The 17,581-nt window shown below is 38.1% G+C and overlaps 1 protein-coding gene across 2 annotated transcripts in view; it reads right to left on the reverse strand.

Moving 5' to 3' along the window:
* ARHGAP42 (Rho GTPase activating protein 42) overlaps positions 1 to 17,581 on the reverse strand; it is a 165,600-nt gene that overhangs the window by 45,231 nt on the left and 102,788 nt on the right. For both annotated transcript variants that reach the window (XM_021381312.1, XM_021381309.1), the window contains exons 5-6: positions 11,986 to 12,087; positions 7,814 to 7,924 (exon numbers count right to left, since the gene is read on the reverse strand). In XM_021381312.1, the coding sequence (XP_021236987.1) occupies positions 7,814 to 7,924; positions 11,986 to 12,087 (213 nt within the window). The remainder of the gene's footprint in view (positions 1 to 7,813; positions 7,925 to 11,985; positions 12,088 to 17,581) is intronic.

The raw sequence follows: 17,581 nt of genomic DNA on the forward strand, positions 1-17,581 counted from the left end.
AAGTTGGAAGGCACCTCTGGGTCCATGTGGCCCAACTGCTGCTCCAGCAGGGACACCCAGAGCAGGGTGCCCAGGGCCATGTCCACATGGCTTTGGGAGATCTCCAAGGAGGAAACTCTGCAGCCTTTTTGGGCAACCTGTGCCAGTGTCCCGTCACCCACATAGCACAGAAGTGCTTTCTGGTGTTCAGAAGGAACCTCTTGTGCTCCAGTTTGTGTCCATTGCCTCTTGTACTGGTACTGAGTGGTGACACTCTCTCTTGACCTGCAAGTGATACTTGCCCTGAGGCTGCCAAGAATACCGTCTTTTCAGCAGCAAGAGCACACTGCTGATTCATGTTCAGCCTCGGTGTCCACGAGGACCCCCAGGTCCTTTTCTACAGAACTTTTTTCCAGGTGGATATCCCCAGTATGACCCATTGTTCTTCCTCAGGTGCAGGACTCTACACTTCTCCTCATTAAGATTAAGGAGATTCTTGTCAGCCTAGTTCTCCAGCCTGTCAAGATCCCTCTGGATGGCATTGTGACAATCTACTGTATCTGTCACTCCCTCCAGTTTCAGGTCACCTATGAGTTTACTGATGGTACACTCTACTCAATCATCCAAATCATTAGGGAAGATATTAAACAGGATTGGACCCAGTATCAACTGCTGGGGTACTCTGCTCATTAACGGCCTCCAACCAGACTTTGCACCACAGACCATTATCCTCTGGGCCCAGTTGTTCAGCAAGTTTTCAGTCCTCCCCACTATCTGCTCATCCAGCCTATAGTTCAACAGCATTTCTATAAGATCTTACAGTGGACAGAGTCAAAGGCCTTACTGAAGCCCAGGAATATGATATACAGTGCTCCTCTCTCATCTATCAGCCTGGTGATTTTATTACAGAAGTTTGTGAGCTTGGTTAGGCATTACTTCCTCTTGGTGAATCCATGCTGACTATGTCTGATGATTTTCTTCCCCTTCATGTGCCTTGAAATGATTTCCAGGATGAGCTATGCCATCCCCCTTTCCAGGGATAGAGGTGAGGGTCCTCCTTCTTGCCCGTCTTGAAAACAGGAGTGACATTTGCTTTCTTCCAGTCTTTGGGCACTTCTCCCAGTTGCCATAATCAAGCTGAGATTACAGAGTGGCTTCACAATCACATTTACCAGGTCACTCAGCATCTGTGGCTGCATCCCAGCAGGGCCCATAGACTTGAAAATTTCCAGTTTGCTCCTGTCTTCCCTGACTTGATCCTCTTCCACCAAAAGTTCATCTTTCTTTCCCTGGCCATTCAATCTGGCCTCTGGGACCTGGGATTCCTGAAGGCTGGTCTTGCTGGTAAGGACTGAAGCAAAAAAAAGTATGTGGTACCTTGGTCTTTTCACTGACCCAGTTAACCACATCTCCTGTTTCATTCAGGAGAAGGCCCTCATTTTCCCTAGTCTTCCTTTTGTCATTGAGATACTTGCAGAAGCCCTTGTTACCCATGATGTCCTTGGCCAGATTCAGTTATGTATAGGCTTTACTTTTCCAAACTTGATTCCTAGTTGCTCAGACAGTGTCTCTGCATTCCTCTGAGGCTACCTGTCCTTGCTTCCACCCACTATAAACTACCACAGTTTGACAGATGAAAGGTGAAGGACACAGCTATCTGGGCATAGGAGCTAACACGATGATTTCATCATGCATCCCTCACATCCTTGTGCCCTGGTATCACTGAGCCCTTCAGTGAACATCTCTGACTCAGAAAGTGAGTTCTTCTGCCACATTAGTAAGTTAAATCAGCTTCAGCTTTATGAAGCTTTATTTTATTTTTTTTATTTATGACATCGGTGCTGTCGTAAATAAAAATGTGAATGCATGGCTGGGACTTCTTCCTTGTTTTTTACTGGTATTGTAGGATCAAATAAACTTATGACATCAGGCAGAAATAGTGAAATCCCCAGGTTAACCATGGGTAAGCAGTAAGTTAGTCACAGAGCCTAAAGAACTGAGAAAATCCTTGGGCATAAAAGCCAAGCATTGTCTACAACGGATGTGAATTCCTGAACCACATTTCACTACCGAAGAATGAAGGCAATCTAGCAAAGAGATGCACAGCTTGTGTAAATTATCTTAGCTTATAATGTCCACCTGCCCATCTGAAATCATTCTCTCAGCCAACGACTTAGATCTGAAAGCTTCCTACTGGTTATTTAATGAATTCTGAAGAAGGTCCAAATACGACTATTTATAAGTTCCAATTATGTAAATAGCTGTTCCATAATTTTAAGGTTTATAACATAATCCCAACTCTTCCAAAAAAAATAATCAATTTTCCTTTTCTAATGTATAAAGTCTAAAAGAAATATGCAAATTATAACTAAAGCCCTGTCCATAGTCTAGATCCAGTTACTCATCTCCATCCCCAACTAGAGCTCCTAGAGCTGCATAACTACTCCTGTGTGTACTCTACCTTGTTTAAATAAAAAGGAAGAGGATTAACTTATGTGTAAGCAGGAGTCTACTGATCAACCCTGCCTTTCTAGCTTAAGAAGAATTGCAGGAATACTGTAAGCATCCAGCAAAACTGTAGACAGAGCAGAACATTAAAGCACAACAAGATTTCAACGAAAAACCTAGTGCTGCAGTATGCTAGCTCACGCATGAATTGTAAAGATCAATTTAAAGGGCATTTCTGAAGAATACAGCTATAACTATTTAAATTTCAGCTTGAATACTGAAAGAAAACCAGCTTCCATTATACAAACAGCTTTAACAAGTGCATGAAGAAATACTGGGGACAAAGAATTTAACACTAGATGGCAGCAAAGCTGAATTTATCAGAAAGAAAAAAGGCAAAAAAAAGCAGGAAAAAAAAACCAGGAAAGTTTGAATATATTTTAAGTCTTGTTCAGGAATTCTGGCAGTTGTGTATTGCAGAGCACCTGGACTTGAGAATCTCCTGGTCTAATACTCTTTGATTGACTAGAAAAAAAAAAGAAAAAAAAAGGAATAATAAAAGTAAAAATGTGCTTGTCTAAAGCAAGTTCTATTCCAGTTTATTCAAGTTCTGTTGAAATAACTGATACTGGGAATGGTATTCGCTTCTACAGATGTATGTGGAAGGACAGGGGAACAAAAAGCACGCAGCAGGCCTGTGCTTTGAGTCATTCTCCTAACCACTTCCATCAGCACAGGCATTGGCATAGCATTGCATGGAAGAGATCTAAAAGCCAAGCACTTCTGCCCCAGGCTTATGGTCACAGTGGGGTTTTCTTCCTGCTGATGTTACAAGAGGCACTGCTGTTAAGTCCAAACTTATAAAGGTATTTGTTTTAAATGATGGAAAAAAAAATCAGCCTTTTTTTATTTTTTCCCCCAATGTACTTCAAGGTGGTCTTCACATGTTAGGAGGTGACTTGTTTCACCAACCATCACATAGAATGTTCACATCATCAGTTTGAAAGGCAACACATACCTTACAGTAACCTGGTTCTGAGTACCTAATCAGTCACGTAAACAAAAAGCGAAGCCTGAGCTCAGTAACACAATGCTACTCACTATTCGAGGGCTGCAAGGATTTCAACACAGAACCTGAAACAAAATCCAGCCACTTCTTGAGACTTTATTTATTTTTATGTAGAGCCAGTGACCTCAAGACTGCCTGGTCATTTCATTCTCACAGGAAGGAGACTGTGCTTATGTTTCGGATAGGAGAGGAATTTAACCTCTGGCCTGCAGCACATCAGCCAGAAGTCCCTGTCTCCTCAGTTTCATTTTATTTATAAATAGATAGCTCCATAAGGTACTTCTCTATCAGATTAAAATGAATGTAGTTACTGATGTAGAAAATCTAAGGAAGGGGAAATTGAGTTTAACATCCACAGTCTCTCTGGACTAAAACTGAAGTCTCATGGAACTGCATGCAATTATAGGAAATTAATCTTTTTCTTTAAAAAAACAATGTTGTGTTTTTGTGACAGCTAATGGACCACCCCTCATTTCAGATAACTTACTGCTTATGAACTTTGTGCCCTGATTCCTCCAGGCCAGCGAAGTCTTGCCATTATCACAGAACAGAGCAGAGCTCTGGGCACGAGGTTCTCTCTTAATGAGTGCAGCATCCTCATGAAGCTGCACCATTTCTGGCAAGCTGCTCTGGGCTCACACGGGCAAAGCTAGGAGCAGAGACTACTATCACTTTTTTATTTTTTAACTTGCTGCAAGGTAAATTTTAACACTGATTTGGTGTTGAGATAGAAAAAATCTAAATTCATAATCTCTATAAAAAGCTTACTATCCTTCCTTGAAAAGTCGAAAATCTAGGAGAATCATAAAGAGGTAGCCATCTCTTCAAAGAATCACAGAATGGCTTGAGTTGGAAGAGACCAACCAGTTCAAGACCAACCAAGATCATCCATTTCCAGTCCCCTTTTGTGGGGATGGGGCTGCCCAGGGCCCCATCCAGCCTGGCCTTGAACAGCTCCAGAGATGGCACATCCACTGCTTCTTTGGGGAGCCTATGCCAGTGCCTCAGCACTCTCTGAGTAAATAATTTCTTCTTATTACCTAACCTAGATCTCCTCTCTTTTAGTTTTACACCATTTCTCCTTGTCCTGTAACTATTTACCCATGTAAAATGTCAGTGAAACATTAACGCCTTTTGCCTCACAGTCCCTCCCCACTGCCCTCCAGGAAGGAATGTTCTGCACTCTTACCACTTCTACTATTCTAGGTTAACCCACGTGTCAGTTTTTGCCAGCCTGCTTCTCCCACTCTGCTTCCCAGAGTATCCTCATCTTTTGGTACAGGCAAATTAAGAAGTTGGAAGGATCACCAGCACATAATTTCAAGTTCTATTCTCATGTAATGAACTTATCTCTCTTCCACACCGGCATCACAATTTCATCTTTCACACTAACAGTGTTTCTTTTATTTTGTCAAAATCTCCTTCCAGGACTCAACAAGTCAGAGTGAGAACTACCTTGAGACATGACACTGAGCTGAAAATTAGACCTAAGTGACACTTAGAATCACAGAATCATAGAATTGCCAAGGTTGGAAAAGACCTTCAAGACCATCTAGGCCAACCATCAACCCATACCCATGACTGCTCTAGACCACGTCCCTCAGTGCCACATATCCACAGTTCTTGAACACATCCAAGGACAGTGGCTCTACCACCTCCCTGGACAGCCTGTTCCAATGCCTGACCACTCTTTCTAAGAAGAAATTTTTCCTAATATCCAACCTGAACTTCCCCTGGCACAACTTAAGACCATTACCTCCCGTCCTATCACTGTTACTTGGGAGAAGAGGCCAACTCCCATCTTGCCACAACCTCCTTTCAGGTAGTAGTAGATAAGGTCTCCCGTGGTCCTCCTCTTCTCCATCAGCAACTCCCTGTAAGACTTGTGCTCCAGATCCTTTACAGCTTCTCTAAACACGCTCCAGAGCCTTGATTTCTTTCTTGTAGCAAGGGGGCCCGAAACTGAGCATAATACTCGAGGTGCGGCCTCACCAGTGCTGAGTACTGAAGGAGAATCCCCTCTCTGCTCCTGCTGGCTGCACTTTTTCTGATACAAGCCAGGATGCCATCAGTCTTCCTAGGCACCTGGACACACTGCTGGCTCACGTTCAGACAACTGTCAGCTAACACTCCCAGATCCTTTTCCTTGCATCAGAACATTCCACAACCAGCAAAGCTCATGAGGAGGAATATATGTACACACAACTAGGCTTTTTCTAGCATTTGAACATCTTTAGAGCACACAAGGGAAGATGAGTAATATAGTAATTTTTTTTATACCTGATTTTAAAATGTTAGACTTTGTGCTTATCTACTTGCATTTAGGAGCAAATGCTTATCTTTCATACATCACTTACATAAACCAGGCATTTTAGAAAGCCTATTTTAAAGCCTTTTTTTTCCTTTGTACCATTATATTTATTATATTCCACTTGGCGTACTTTGCCTTATGAGTTTTAGTAAATACTTTTATTCCAAGATATTGTATGAAACAGACTAAAACAAAAAAAATAGGAATTCTGGAGGTTCAAAATTTTATGACTGATATTACAACTTAAGCACTATTTATACTCAGTTGGATTATAAAAAGCACAGAAGACATTTCTTGCAAGGGCTATCAGTACCCAGTTAGCATGATATTTCCCATACCTTCATCTGGAACATCCAGTAATGGACTGTACGCAACAAACAGCCCACTGCACCGAACAGCCCACTGATCTGACACAGGAGAGCAACTGATCCACTCCAAGTAAATTTTCCTTACTGGATGTGTACATCTGGTGAGAAAAATACCCAGATCCACAACACGGAGTCTATCATCAACCTCCCCTGTTTGCCTGCTCAGTATCAGCACTGATGTACCAATAAATCATTTCTTCATTTTGGTAATTCATAGCTGCTGCTGTGGTGGCTGACCAAGCACGTAGACAACTCCTGGACAAAAGGATAAAGCTCAATATCTCAAGCTATAATATACATAATTAAATTTATTTTTCCTGTCTGTCTAGTACATAGGATGAAAGATGCCCTATTTTAACTACATGCAATTGCACAACAGCATTTTTTGATGACAGTTTCTTCTCAATACAGCAAGTTTCTATTAATTTAAAGGAGCATAAAGTCTTGTATACCGGGGTCAGAACTAGGTTAGGATTTGCTAGTTTTTTCCAGGATGTGAGAGTTTTACAGAAGGAGACAGAGAGAGACAGTCTGGATTAATTTGTGACAGGTAGAAAAAAGCTCTTATTTAGGAATCCAAGCAAAGTTTTAGTCTCAAAGACTTGGCAGCTGTATGCCATGAAGAGAAGATTTCTGTAAGTACTGGAAGCTGAAACCAGTTTCATTAGCTTGCATCAGTGCCAAACATTCAATATACAATATATTCTCATCTCATAGAAAGAAGGCATCTGAGGAGCTCTTCTTGATGACACTGGGTGTTAGAGATGCAATTCAACCTGTTTCAGTCAAAAGCGCAGCTTTGGTTAGTTACAAGGAGGCTGGATGGAAAAGTTATGGCTTGTAATGATCCTCCTTCACAAAAGATGCTCTGCTCTGCTCAGTATGCATAACAGGAAGAGACAGATGACACTGGAAGCTGTCTGTCAATGGCTACAGGTGCTAACTAAGGCAAGAGGCAAGTTAGTCCCACAAGACATGAACGGTATGATTACTACTGATATACTACAGAGATATGCTAGCACATCACACTGAACAGCCTCTGGTTCTGACTATCCCAGCAAGTATCTCAAGGCTGTGATGTGGTCCAGGAGGAAATCCCAGATCTATATAAGGAGTGTAGAGCACAACTTCATCTTCCCTTTTTTTGGCACATCAAGGTACGCTTTCTTTTTATTCACGGTAGACTAAAGGCAAATGACTCCATCAACAAGAAATACATGCACTTGTCCTACAGAATAACTGATTTTTCACATTATTTCATGTATAAATTAGAAAAATAGATCCGTATGCTGCCTATAGGGAATATTTAAAATCCAAAACCTATCTCAGTTTTTCAGCCATGAAACCATGATATTGGGAAATACCCAGTGTATGTTGCACAGGTAAAACATTACATGTTGCCCCACTAAAATGTTATGCACACTCCAAGCCATCTGGCATTTCACTTCACAGTAGATATGATACTCTTACATAAACCTGTAATAACCATGGAAAATGCCCAAGCCAAGATCTTAATGCCTGTCTATAAGCAAATGAACTGTAACCACAATTTAAAAGAGAGAGAGAAATTTTTATATTAAAATTTCATCTTTAAATACGTGCATTCTAAATTTGGAAAGAATAAAACATAAAACTTACAGGTTCTACAAATTCAAATTTCTTTTTCTCTTGTACTTCTTGAATTTTAAACACATATTCCAGTGATGCTTCATAAAAGTTTTGATGTTCTCTGTCAATCTGTGTATCTGCCTAAAAGACAAAATGAAATACAAACAATGTTAGTTTACCCTCTCATGATTGCTTTAAAATTGGATTTTGTTGTTAGTGAACACATCTTCCATAAGGTTACTTTACAACCTTGATTGCTTTCATTTTTTTCCCTGAAAAATAGAATACCCACTTAAAATAGCTAAATGCAAGCTACGGAGGAAATACTACTCATTTTTGTCTCATGTGATTTCCATGGTGTTTTTTGTTTTCCTCTTTCTTTTTGCACATTTCTGTTCTACTTCTGAGGAGAATTTGGAAGGAAAGAAACAAAGGCAGCAGCAGGAACTCAGTCCCTGGCATACAGAGAATTTTGAGGAAGAGAACAGGATAGTAATTAAGAAGGGACAAAATATTAATATTTCTATTGAAATGTCTGAGTATCACAGGAACCAAACCTTTATCTATTTCTCAGCTTAAAATCCCTTCTACGATTTTATTTTCTTAGATAGAGCATCTTTAACAATGAAATCTCGCAACATTACTTCACAGCATATGTCTCATGCTCTGGGAATACAAATATATTTAAATCCTCACTCTCATATATCAATTATTTTTCACATTTTAATTTTCAAGTGACAGAGCTACAAGGCAAAATTTGCCAGAGATGCCTAAATAATACCACTCAACATGAAGACTCAGGTCCAAAACAAAGAATTCTGCTTACAGCTGAAGGATTAACTCTTACCAGAAGATAAAGAACAACAGGCTTTTACCTTCAACTTAAACAAGCATGAGAAATGAACAGAGTAGACAAGTAGTGTAATATGTGGACAATGCTTACAGAAGAGATGCAGATTCCACTTTAATTCCCCTTTAAATTCACAAATCATTTTCTCAAGCAAATCTCTTTTGGGCTGTGTTTGTCAGGTTTTGGAATTGGGTCAAAAGGAGATTTTAATCAAGTTTCAAGCGCATGTATAAAACCAGTTTAGTTATTTTTGATGTGTATCCATGTACTTCTGTACATTTTCTAATTTATTTCTGGCATTAAAAACAACAAATATGGGAAAAGTGAAAAAGCTAGGTACTGTCTTCCCTTGACAGCGTACATTAAAACAAGAAACCTAACAAAAAAGAGGTTATTACTTGTTGGAGTACGATTGCCGAACTTGGTCATCAATAACATCATACATAATTAACACTGTTTCCTTAGTTAAGGAAATGCTACTATCATGATTTGGATGCACAGACTTCTTAACAATACGTATCCACTTCCCCGGTACCATGAGCACTATTTTAAAGCACGGGCTTTAACAATATCTTTCAAGTAATTCAGTACCAGCATTCCCTTTCCATGCCTATAAAAAGCAAATCAGGAAATGGAGTAAAAATACTATTATTATGAAACAGAAATCAAACACTCAAAATAGTAAGAACGGAGGGCTTTACCACAAAATTAACTGTCACGTACCATTTGCATAGTGCTTTCAGCTACTGTTTTTCTTCTTTTCTTCTGTACTGGTACTTATGATAACTCAAGGCTATCTCAAATATGGATGGGTTCCTAAATTACGGCCATGAACACCATTACCATACAGGTACTAAATCATAATGAGAGCTACAAAGATGGTGAAGCATCCAGAAGGGAAGACATATGAGGAGCGGCTGAGGTCCCTGGTGTGCTCAGCCCAGAGCAGAGCAGGCTGAGGGGAGGCCTCATGGCGGCTGCAGCTCCTCACAGGGAGCTGAGCTCTGCTCTCTGTGACAGCAGTGAAACAACAGCATTTTGAAGCTGCTTTTTGATGCTAAGGGAAAAAAAATATATTAATCATCTACATAAACTGTGTCAACAGTTCTGTAGGCTCTTAAAACATCCAGTACATTTAAATTACATGAACACATGCAAACCACTCTCTAAAGAGTATGTTCAAACCATTAAACTTCAGGTGCTTAATGAAGGTGCTCTCAACAGCACCTGAGTGAGAGATGTAAAACAGCCTAAAACAGCATTAGAACTATGCCCTTCATATCCCTCCACCCATCAACCCACAGAACGTAAGAGGTATCAAGAAATCTGAGCAATTGAAATGTGTAGTGGGCTGAAAAAAGAAGTATTTTTGGTATGATAATACTCTGGGTGTGAGTCAACAGATATCACTTGGCTTCTGGGCCAGGAACTGGTGCTTGGCATTTTATTTACAATATGGGTACAGTCCAAACATCTCTTTGGTCAACAAGGAGGCTCTACAACAATCCAAAAGGAGGCTGTAGGGATGTGGGGCTTGGCTTCTTCTTCCAGGTAACCAGAGATAGGGTGAGAGGTAATTGCCTTAATTTGTGCCAGGGAAGAGTTCAGGTTGGGTATTAGGAAAAATTTCTTCTCTGAAGGACTGGTAATGTATTGGAACAGGCTGCCAAGGGAGGCGGTGGAGTCACTGTCCCTGGAGGTGTTCAAGAAACACGGAGATGTGGCACAGGGGGACATGGTGAATGGGCATGGTGAGGATGGGTTGATAGTTGTTCTAGATCATCTTAGTGGTCTTTTCCAACCTTAATGATTCTATGATTCTACCATTTTTGGTATTGATTTTCTGTGGTGTCTTCTGCTTATGGTAGGTCTGTGTTGCTGATTCAACACACTGCATAAAACTGAAGAAGATAGAAATGACAAGCTATGTTCTATGAGCTTTACAAGTGGGGTATCCAGAAAAGCAAAAGCCATCAGCCTCTGTATGAAATTTTAAATCCAGAGATGTCACTTAGGGTCACGTTGGAAAAATTTACTCTGATTTTCCATTAGTTTACATACTTGAGCCAAATCCATTGTTATTCTACCACAGTTTATTAGATTCAGAATTGCTACTTTTCACTTTAGTTTCTGTTTTTAGAATGCAATCATTCTCATGTCTCAAGAGCAAAATATTTTATTTGAGTACAGCAGTGCTTAAGTTCACTTTTCCACATTTTTGGTAACAAACTGTATTTTTCTTTTGTGCTGTTTACACTCTAACAACTGTTTCTTCATCTATACAAAGAATACTTAGGAAAAATGAAAGCTGTATATACAAATCTTTTATATATGAGTGGAACAATTAACCAATCCCATATAAATAGTGTCCAATGTAAGCTGATGATTGTAAAAAAACTGCTATGGTAATTCAGGATTATAAACATCATTAGAAATTTTTAATCACTAAACTTCATTTAATTCAAATTACAGAATATGTGGTAAACATGAAAAAAATCTATATTTTGTGACTGCATGATAGTCACATATTCTGTGAAAACTTCATCAGCACAATTATCCCCAGGATGAAGAGTCAACGTGGTATTGGTAATACCATCAAAATAAAATACTATTAACTACTCTTCGGGGAAAAAAAAAAGAGATCAAATTGGCATTTTTAGTGCAATTTGCCTCAAAGCCAAATCATAATTATTTCTGCCAGGATACAGAAAAACCCTGGAATCCTCCTACTTGACTAGAAGTCTTCACATCTTTCTTTCCTTCTTTCCTTCCTTCTTTCTTTCTTTCTTTTTAAATGTAAGAATTAGGCATACAGACTCTTTAAAGTTGAAGTTGTGGATAACATTTCAAGACATGCAATCTCAGAATAAGGTGAAAAAAAAGAAAAAGAAGCATAAAAAGCATCATTAAAACAATTTCAGTTTAAAATTTATGTGAAACAGAAACATAATTGCATTGAGTAATAAACCAAACAGCAAAAAAAGCAACTGAATTTGAATTTCAAGTACTCCACATATACCTTATAAAATAAAAGTCACATTTTTATTGTAGTAATATAAATCATATATGTTGTTGCAACCAATAAACATTAGTTTTGCAATTTAAGGTACAGACAGTTGGACATGTAGAATATTTCCTTATTAAAATATTTAACTGTTATTAAAACCATATTAATCTCACTCAGGAATTTATGTTCACACCAATAATAACTACAAGAAACCATCACATTTCATATAAATGAAATGATGTCATGATCTCTGTGCAGACTGGAAACCAGGTAATGGAAACTGGGTAATAGATGATTGTCAAGATCCCTTCCAACTCATGCCATTCTATAAATCTAAGAACTTACATCTTGCAAATGAGATTCTTTCTTCTTTGCTGATAAATTTAAGTGCTTCTCTAGGATGGAGTAATATTTCTCACTTTCCTTGTCAAACTTCTTCTTCCCATCCTGAAAAACAAAACATTGTCAAGTAAAGCATTTGATTAAGCATAACAGCTAACTTAAATTAAAATAAAGAACAGATGTAAAAATATGTTTGATTATAAAACAATTTTGATCAGTTCTGAATTGAGAGTGGACTGATCTAATTAGTTAATGCTGTATTAAGCAGGTCTTTTCCAATAAGTAATAAACCTACACAACAGACTTACATAGTTTCCCATAATGAATATATATCGGGGTATTTTGCTAAGCACATCTCTTCCAAGCTTAAATACACCCACCTGTCTCATATTGTCTTTGTAGACGAGGTAGGTGAGTATAACATATGTGATGATGATAGAGGCCTATCATCTGTATTTAAGACTAATATATACTTATTTTCCACCCACATTCTTAAAAATATGTGGATGATGGAAAAGCACATATGTGGTTGCAAAAAGAAACTGGTCCAAAAGTCTGTTTCCAATAATTTTTGATGTGTCTGAATATTTAAGCTTGTCCCATTTAAAAGAGTTATCCCATCTTTTTCCTTTCCTAGTCCTCTTAAGCTTTTCACCACGTGCAGACAATCCTCATATTTTCACTACGAGTCTTCTTTAATGCATGACGATACAAAAGAGAGCTACTGCTATAAGTAAATTAAGAAATACGTTATTTTCTGTAATCTAATTTACAATATACACTTCAGAAATTTTACATCTGATATTCAAGGAAGTTTAAGAAAAAGACAGCTTTCTCAGAAGCTTTCTCTTTTTTTTAAAGTGCCAAATTTCAGGAAACAAGAAGAGGAATTAAAGCAAATATATGATTACTAATAATTAAAATATATTTTTGGACTATTAAAATGTATATCCTTTAATTGAAAGCAACCCTCTGCCAGTCACTTCTACAATCTTAGGTAAGAACTAATGATTCTTTCTAGTGTCTAATGAGTTGTACATGTTGAAAAAACAAAGAAAGGTCAGTGTGACCGAGCTGTACATGTTGAAAAAACAAAGAAAGGTCAACGTGACCAGTCCCACTCACACATACGCAAAAGCTATTAATGGTGAAAAAACTAATTACTGGACATAACAGTAACATCAGGTCATAATCAAAGCTGTACTGATTCTTCACCTGACCCCTTTCTCCTTAGAAATTGTTAAGAACTAAACAAACAACTAGGTTGGCACTTTAGGTTGGCCCTGTTTTTCGTTGACATTTCATGTGAAAGTCAGGTCAGCCTGAGAAATAAGAGATAGAAGAAAAAACTTAATGCCATGAATGAAAACTTCTCAACTAGCTGTAACAGCAACTTGTTACTGATTAGTTCCAGTAACTAATGTTCACAGTGGAAGCTATAAAAAGATCCAAAACATTACATTCTGAAAAAAAACAGATATATTTAGTGTGAAAAATATGCACAATTTAGCGTTCTTACTTCACCATAGAACGATATTCAAATACCTTCTAACCAAAGGAAAAAGACAGAACTTGACCCAGCAAAATCTTAAATAACAAGAAATACAGTAAAATTCCCAAAGCCATTCTATATTTAATTGCAGCTATGCATGGGAAAAAAAAATCTTGCATTTTGCCTCAGAAGGGAAAAGAGAGCATATGATTATTCTCCAGAATCTTTTCCAAAAGTGTTCTGAAAAGAAAGAGAGAAGACACAAGGTAAGACTCGTCAAAAGACCAGTTACCCATAAAATCAACTTTCATGGGACCGAAATTACAGATCAGTTCCGCAGCCAGTTTTGGGGGGAATATTCAAGATCCAGGACCTTCTAATCAACAGTTAATCCAAGATTATGGATCTAGATCACCATGTCTAGCAACATGGTGTTGCTCTAAATGTGAGAACATTAATCTTGTTCTTTGGACAACCAATTAGCCTACATGGCATTGGGTTTGTGGGCACCGGATGGGGTTCGCCTTTCTCAAAGGGGGAGAAGTAGGTAAGTGAGATCCCTTATGACTCCTACATGCCAATAAAAATACATATTTGAATGTACTGAAGGCTCTGCAAACTGTTTATTTCATAAATGTTAACAAGAAAAAATAAGACTCAGAAGCAGGTGATTCATTTTCTGGAAGAGAAGAAAACTTCAGCTCATGCCAAGAGAACTCTCTCCTCACACTCAGTCAGTGACTCACAAGCACACAGGCGCATCCCAAGTGAAGTCAGAGGTTTTTCTCCTTCCCGCTCCAGCCTCTCATTTTTCAACTCTCAAAACACTCCATCATACATAGCAGCTGCCCAAATGAGTCACTGGAGTCCTGGTCCCTCCAGTCTGTGCTTGTGAGACTGACAATCCTGCTTTTCTGCAAACCAGGAGGTTTATGAAGTAAGTTTCCATGTGAAGCTACTGCCTTGAAATTTAGGAGATGGAGGACTGCCTCTGTCAGGAGATCCCACCTTGGATCAAACTCCAAGGAGCAAAGTGTTGTGGCAGGAGAAGCAAGCTCACGCTGTCCTGTTTTCGGAACAGCCAGCACCAGCCATAACACAAAACATAATGTATGTGGCCATCAGGGAGATGCTACTGCTGACCTCAGCACCATGCCTCTGGCTGCCCTTCTTCCTTGCACATCCTTCCTGCTAGTAATCCTTACACTTTCTCTCTGACTTGGGAACTTAGCAATCTCTTTTGGCAAAATATTAGCTAAAATATATATTAAAAAATAGACAACTTAGACAATTCAGACAATTCTAGATAAATCAGAGGGTGCAATTAAAAATTATAAGAACACGCACAAAAAAGACAAATTAAAAAAAAGTATTCCTTGTTACATTTTAGATTGATGTATATGTTACGAATACATTTTGCATAGATCAAGTTCTGCAGAATCTATGCATTGTAAGGGTCTGTCTGTGTCTATTTAACTGTTCTCTGGTGGGTCAGGTCACTATGACTTAAATCAGTACAAATATATACATAGCTCTAAGTGCCTCAAATTTCCAGCAACATTATTAGGAAAGCCCTTAACCAGTCACTCAGCTTCTAACATGTGAGGAAGTCTCATGAACATCCAGTACTTCCTTGACAGAACCAAGTTGGATACTGCTGGATCCAGATTTACTTCTTTTTACTTCTCCTTCCTTTTTTACTTCTTTGTACTTTCTCCTTAGATTTCCACTATAGCTTCATTTGGAAATTGATTAAACAATCTCCAAAAGGTGAAAAATATCTTTTTTGAAATAAATTTTGCTCAATTATAAATGTTCCAGTTAGAAGTTTAACTCAAGAGATGTTCTTCAATCACTCGTACTTTACAAAAATCTATGGATGTGAAAAGATCGTACGTAAATTGTCAATAAGGGGATTCAACTGAGTCATGGGTTTTCCTTCCTGTTCAGAAAGATTTTGATCCCGTGCTGTAAGTAATCTAGGCATGCAACTAATCACTGGCATTATTCCCACAAATTTTAACCACAACTTGCATTTTTGGATGTGAAACAGAAGGAGATACTATATTTTGACTTCACTTTTCCAGTGGGAATGTCAAGATTCTTTTTTTAATGGACTAAGTTTGCCATTATTCCATGTCCAGTACTTCATGTCAAAACTTTTATATTTACCACCAACATTCCCATATAAATTATTCCTCTTTATTTTTCATAAAGCTTTTGCCATCCTTCCTTTTTCTTTCAATTTATTCTACTTGCAATGACTTTTGGTGTTAGCATATCTTGGCTGATCTTAGATTTCTTCCTAGATAAAATATTTTTACTCTCTCTTTGTCCCAGAGTTCATACTTAGCTTTAGCATGCTGATCTTTAAAATGTAAAGAAACCCTGCACATTTGTTCTGACTCATTTTCAATAGCAGTATCTTTGTGTAACCATTAAATAAACATGTTTTGTAAGAGGTGATTTTTAAAAGGATTTTAAAAAAAAGGAATTGAAATGAGAAAACATCACAAAGAAACCACTTGAAGAAAAAATTTCAGTGCGAATCTCTTACTTAACTAGAAAACAAGCAAACATGAAACACAGATGCAGCAATTTCTTTTTCTTTTCCTACACACAATGGGTACACGCTTCTCAGCACCTCAAGTTGAGATGCAGAAACTGCTGGAAATGGTGCAGCAGTGCCATGACTAGACAAAATTGATAGATTTGCCAGTGAAAGAAACTGAAGGCAATGGCTGAATCAGTTCATTCTCCTGAATTCAGTACGGCCTTGTTCCTTTTATTTTTAACAAGAACTACAAAATGTCAATAATATGGAACACTGGAGATGGCTAACTGCTTGGATCTTAAGACTTCAAATCTATTTTTTCATTACCTTATAAACAAAAATTCAAAGTGTCTTTCTACAAAGTTATTGGTATTTTGTTTGGAGTGGGGGATTTTGGTGATCATCAGTTATTTGTAAACTAGACAAAGAAAAGAAGAACTGCAGAGTGCAAACCAAAGTAAATAGAATCTTGAAAAGACTGATAGGAGTTTAGATCGTATAGATTTCATGGGAGATATAAAGTTCAAGTCTTAAATGTATGAGAAGAAAATTATATTATCTTCATTTCATATTGCCTTAGGTCTTCCTTAGAAACCTAATGGATGATGAAGGTTGTATGGCATTTTTCTTTTTAAAATAAAATAGTAATTATCATAGGCATCAAAGAACAGCAACTGCATTTGGATGTCCAGGTGGGAGGATTTCTTTCTAATAGAGATTTTGGTTTGTTATGTGAATACTCACACAGCCAAGGCCAAAAGGAATAGTAAAAAGGGCACTCAAAACCTTTTCCCTCCTGCTCTTCTTCACAACTAGAATGAGGGAGCAGGGCTTCTCCAAGTCTTTGAGAAAGCTACGAGGTTAAAGAGCATCTATTTATGCATTGTTAGCAGATAGTATAAAGTGAAACAAAGCCATATCATAGTTATAAAGAAGCAATTTCTGCTTAATATGAAATACGGTCAACACAGCCATAAGCCTTGACTTATGTTACTCATAACCGCTAGTGAAAAATCTTTCAAACTGAAGCCAATTTCATCATGTAAAAAATTAAATTACCTAGAAACTATAAGTCTTTAGATCAAGTCTTTACTAAAAAAAAACCATATGCAAAGTATGAAAATGCAGAAAGCAATATGGTGTGTAAGACACAAATAATTATAATAAAAAGAACATATTGCCACTATGAAAAATAATAAGGCAATAAACAGGAAATACAGGAGTGTTCAGCAGCACTAAAGCTACAAAGATAGATATTAAAAACTGCCAGTTTAAAAAACAACTTCATTTCATATCAGGTATGAGATGCATAGAACTACCGGTATATTTTAAGCAGCCCAAGACTAATCTAAGCTTAGGATGGAACTCACATCTGCGTGAAACACTGAATAACCCTGCAAGAATCACAGAATCACAGAATTGTAGGGGCTGGAAGGGACCTCTAGAGATCATTGAGTCTAACCCCCCTTCCAAAGCAGGCTCCCTACAGCAGGCTGCACAGGTAGGCATCCAGGCGGGTCTTGAACATCTCCAGAGAAGGAGACTCCACAACC

This window comes from Numida meleagris, chromosome 1 (assembly GCF_002078875.1).
Source record: "Numida meleagris isolate 19003 breed g44 Domestic line chromosome 1, NumMel1.0, whole genome shotgun sequence".
NCBI classification, from domain to species: Eukaryota; Metazoa; Chordata; class Aves; order Galliformes; family Numididae; genus Numida; species Numida meleagris.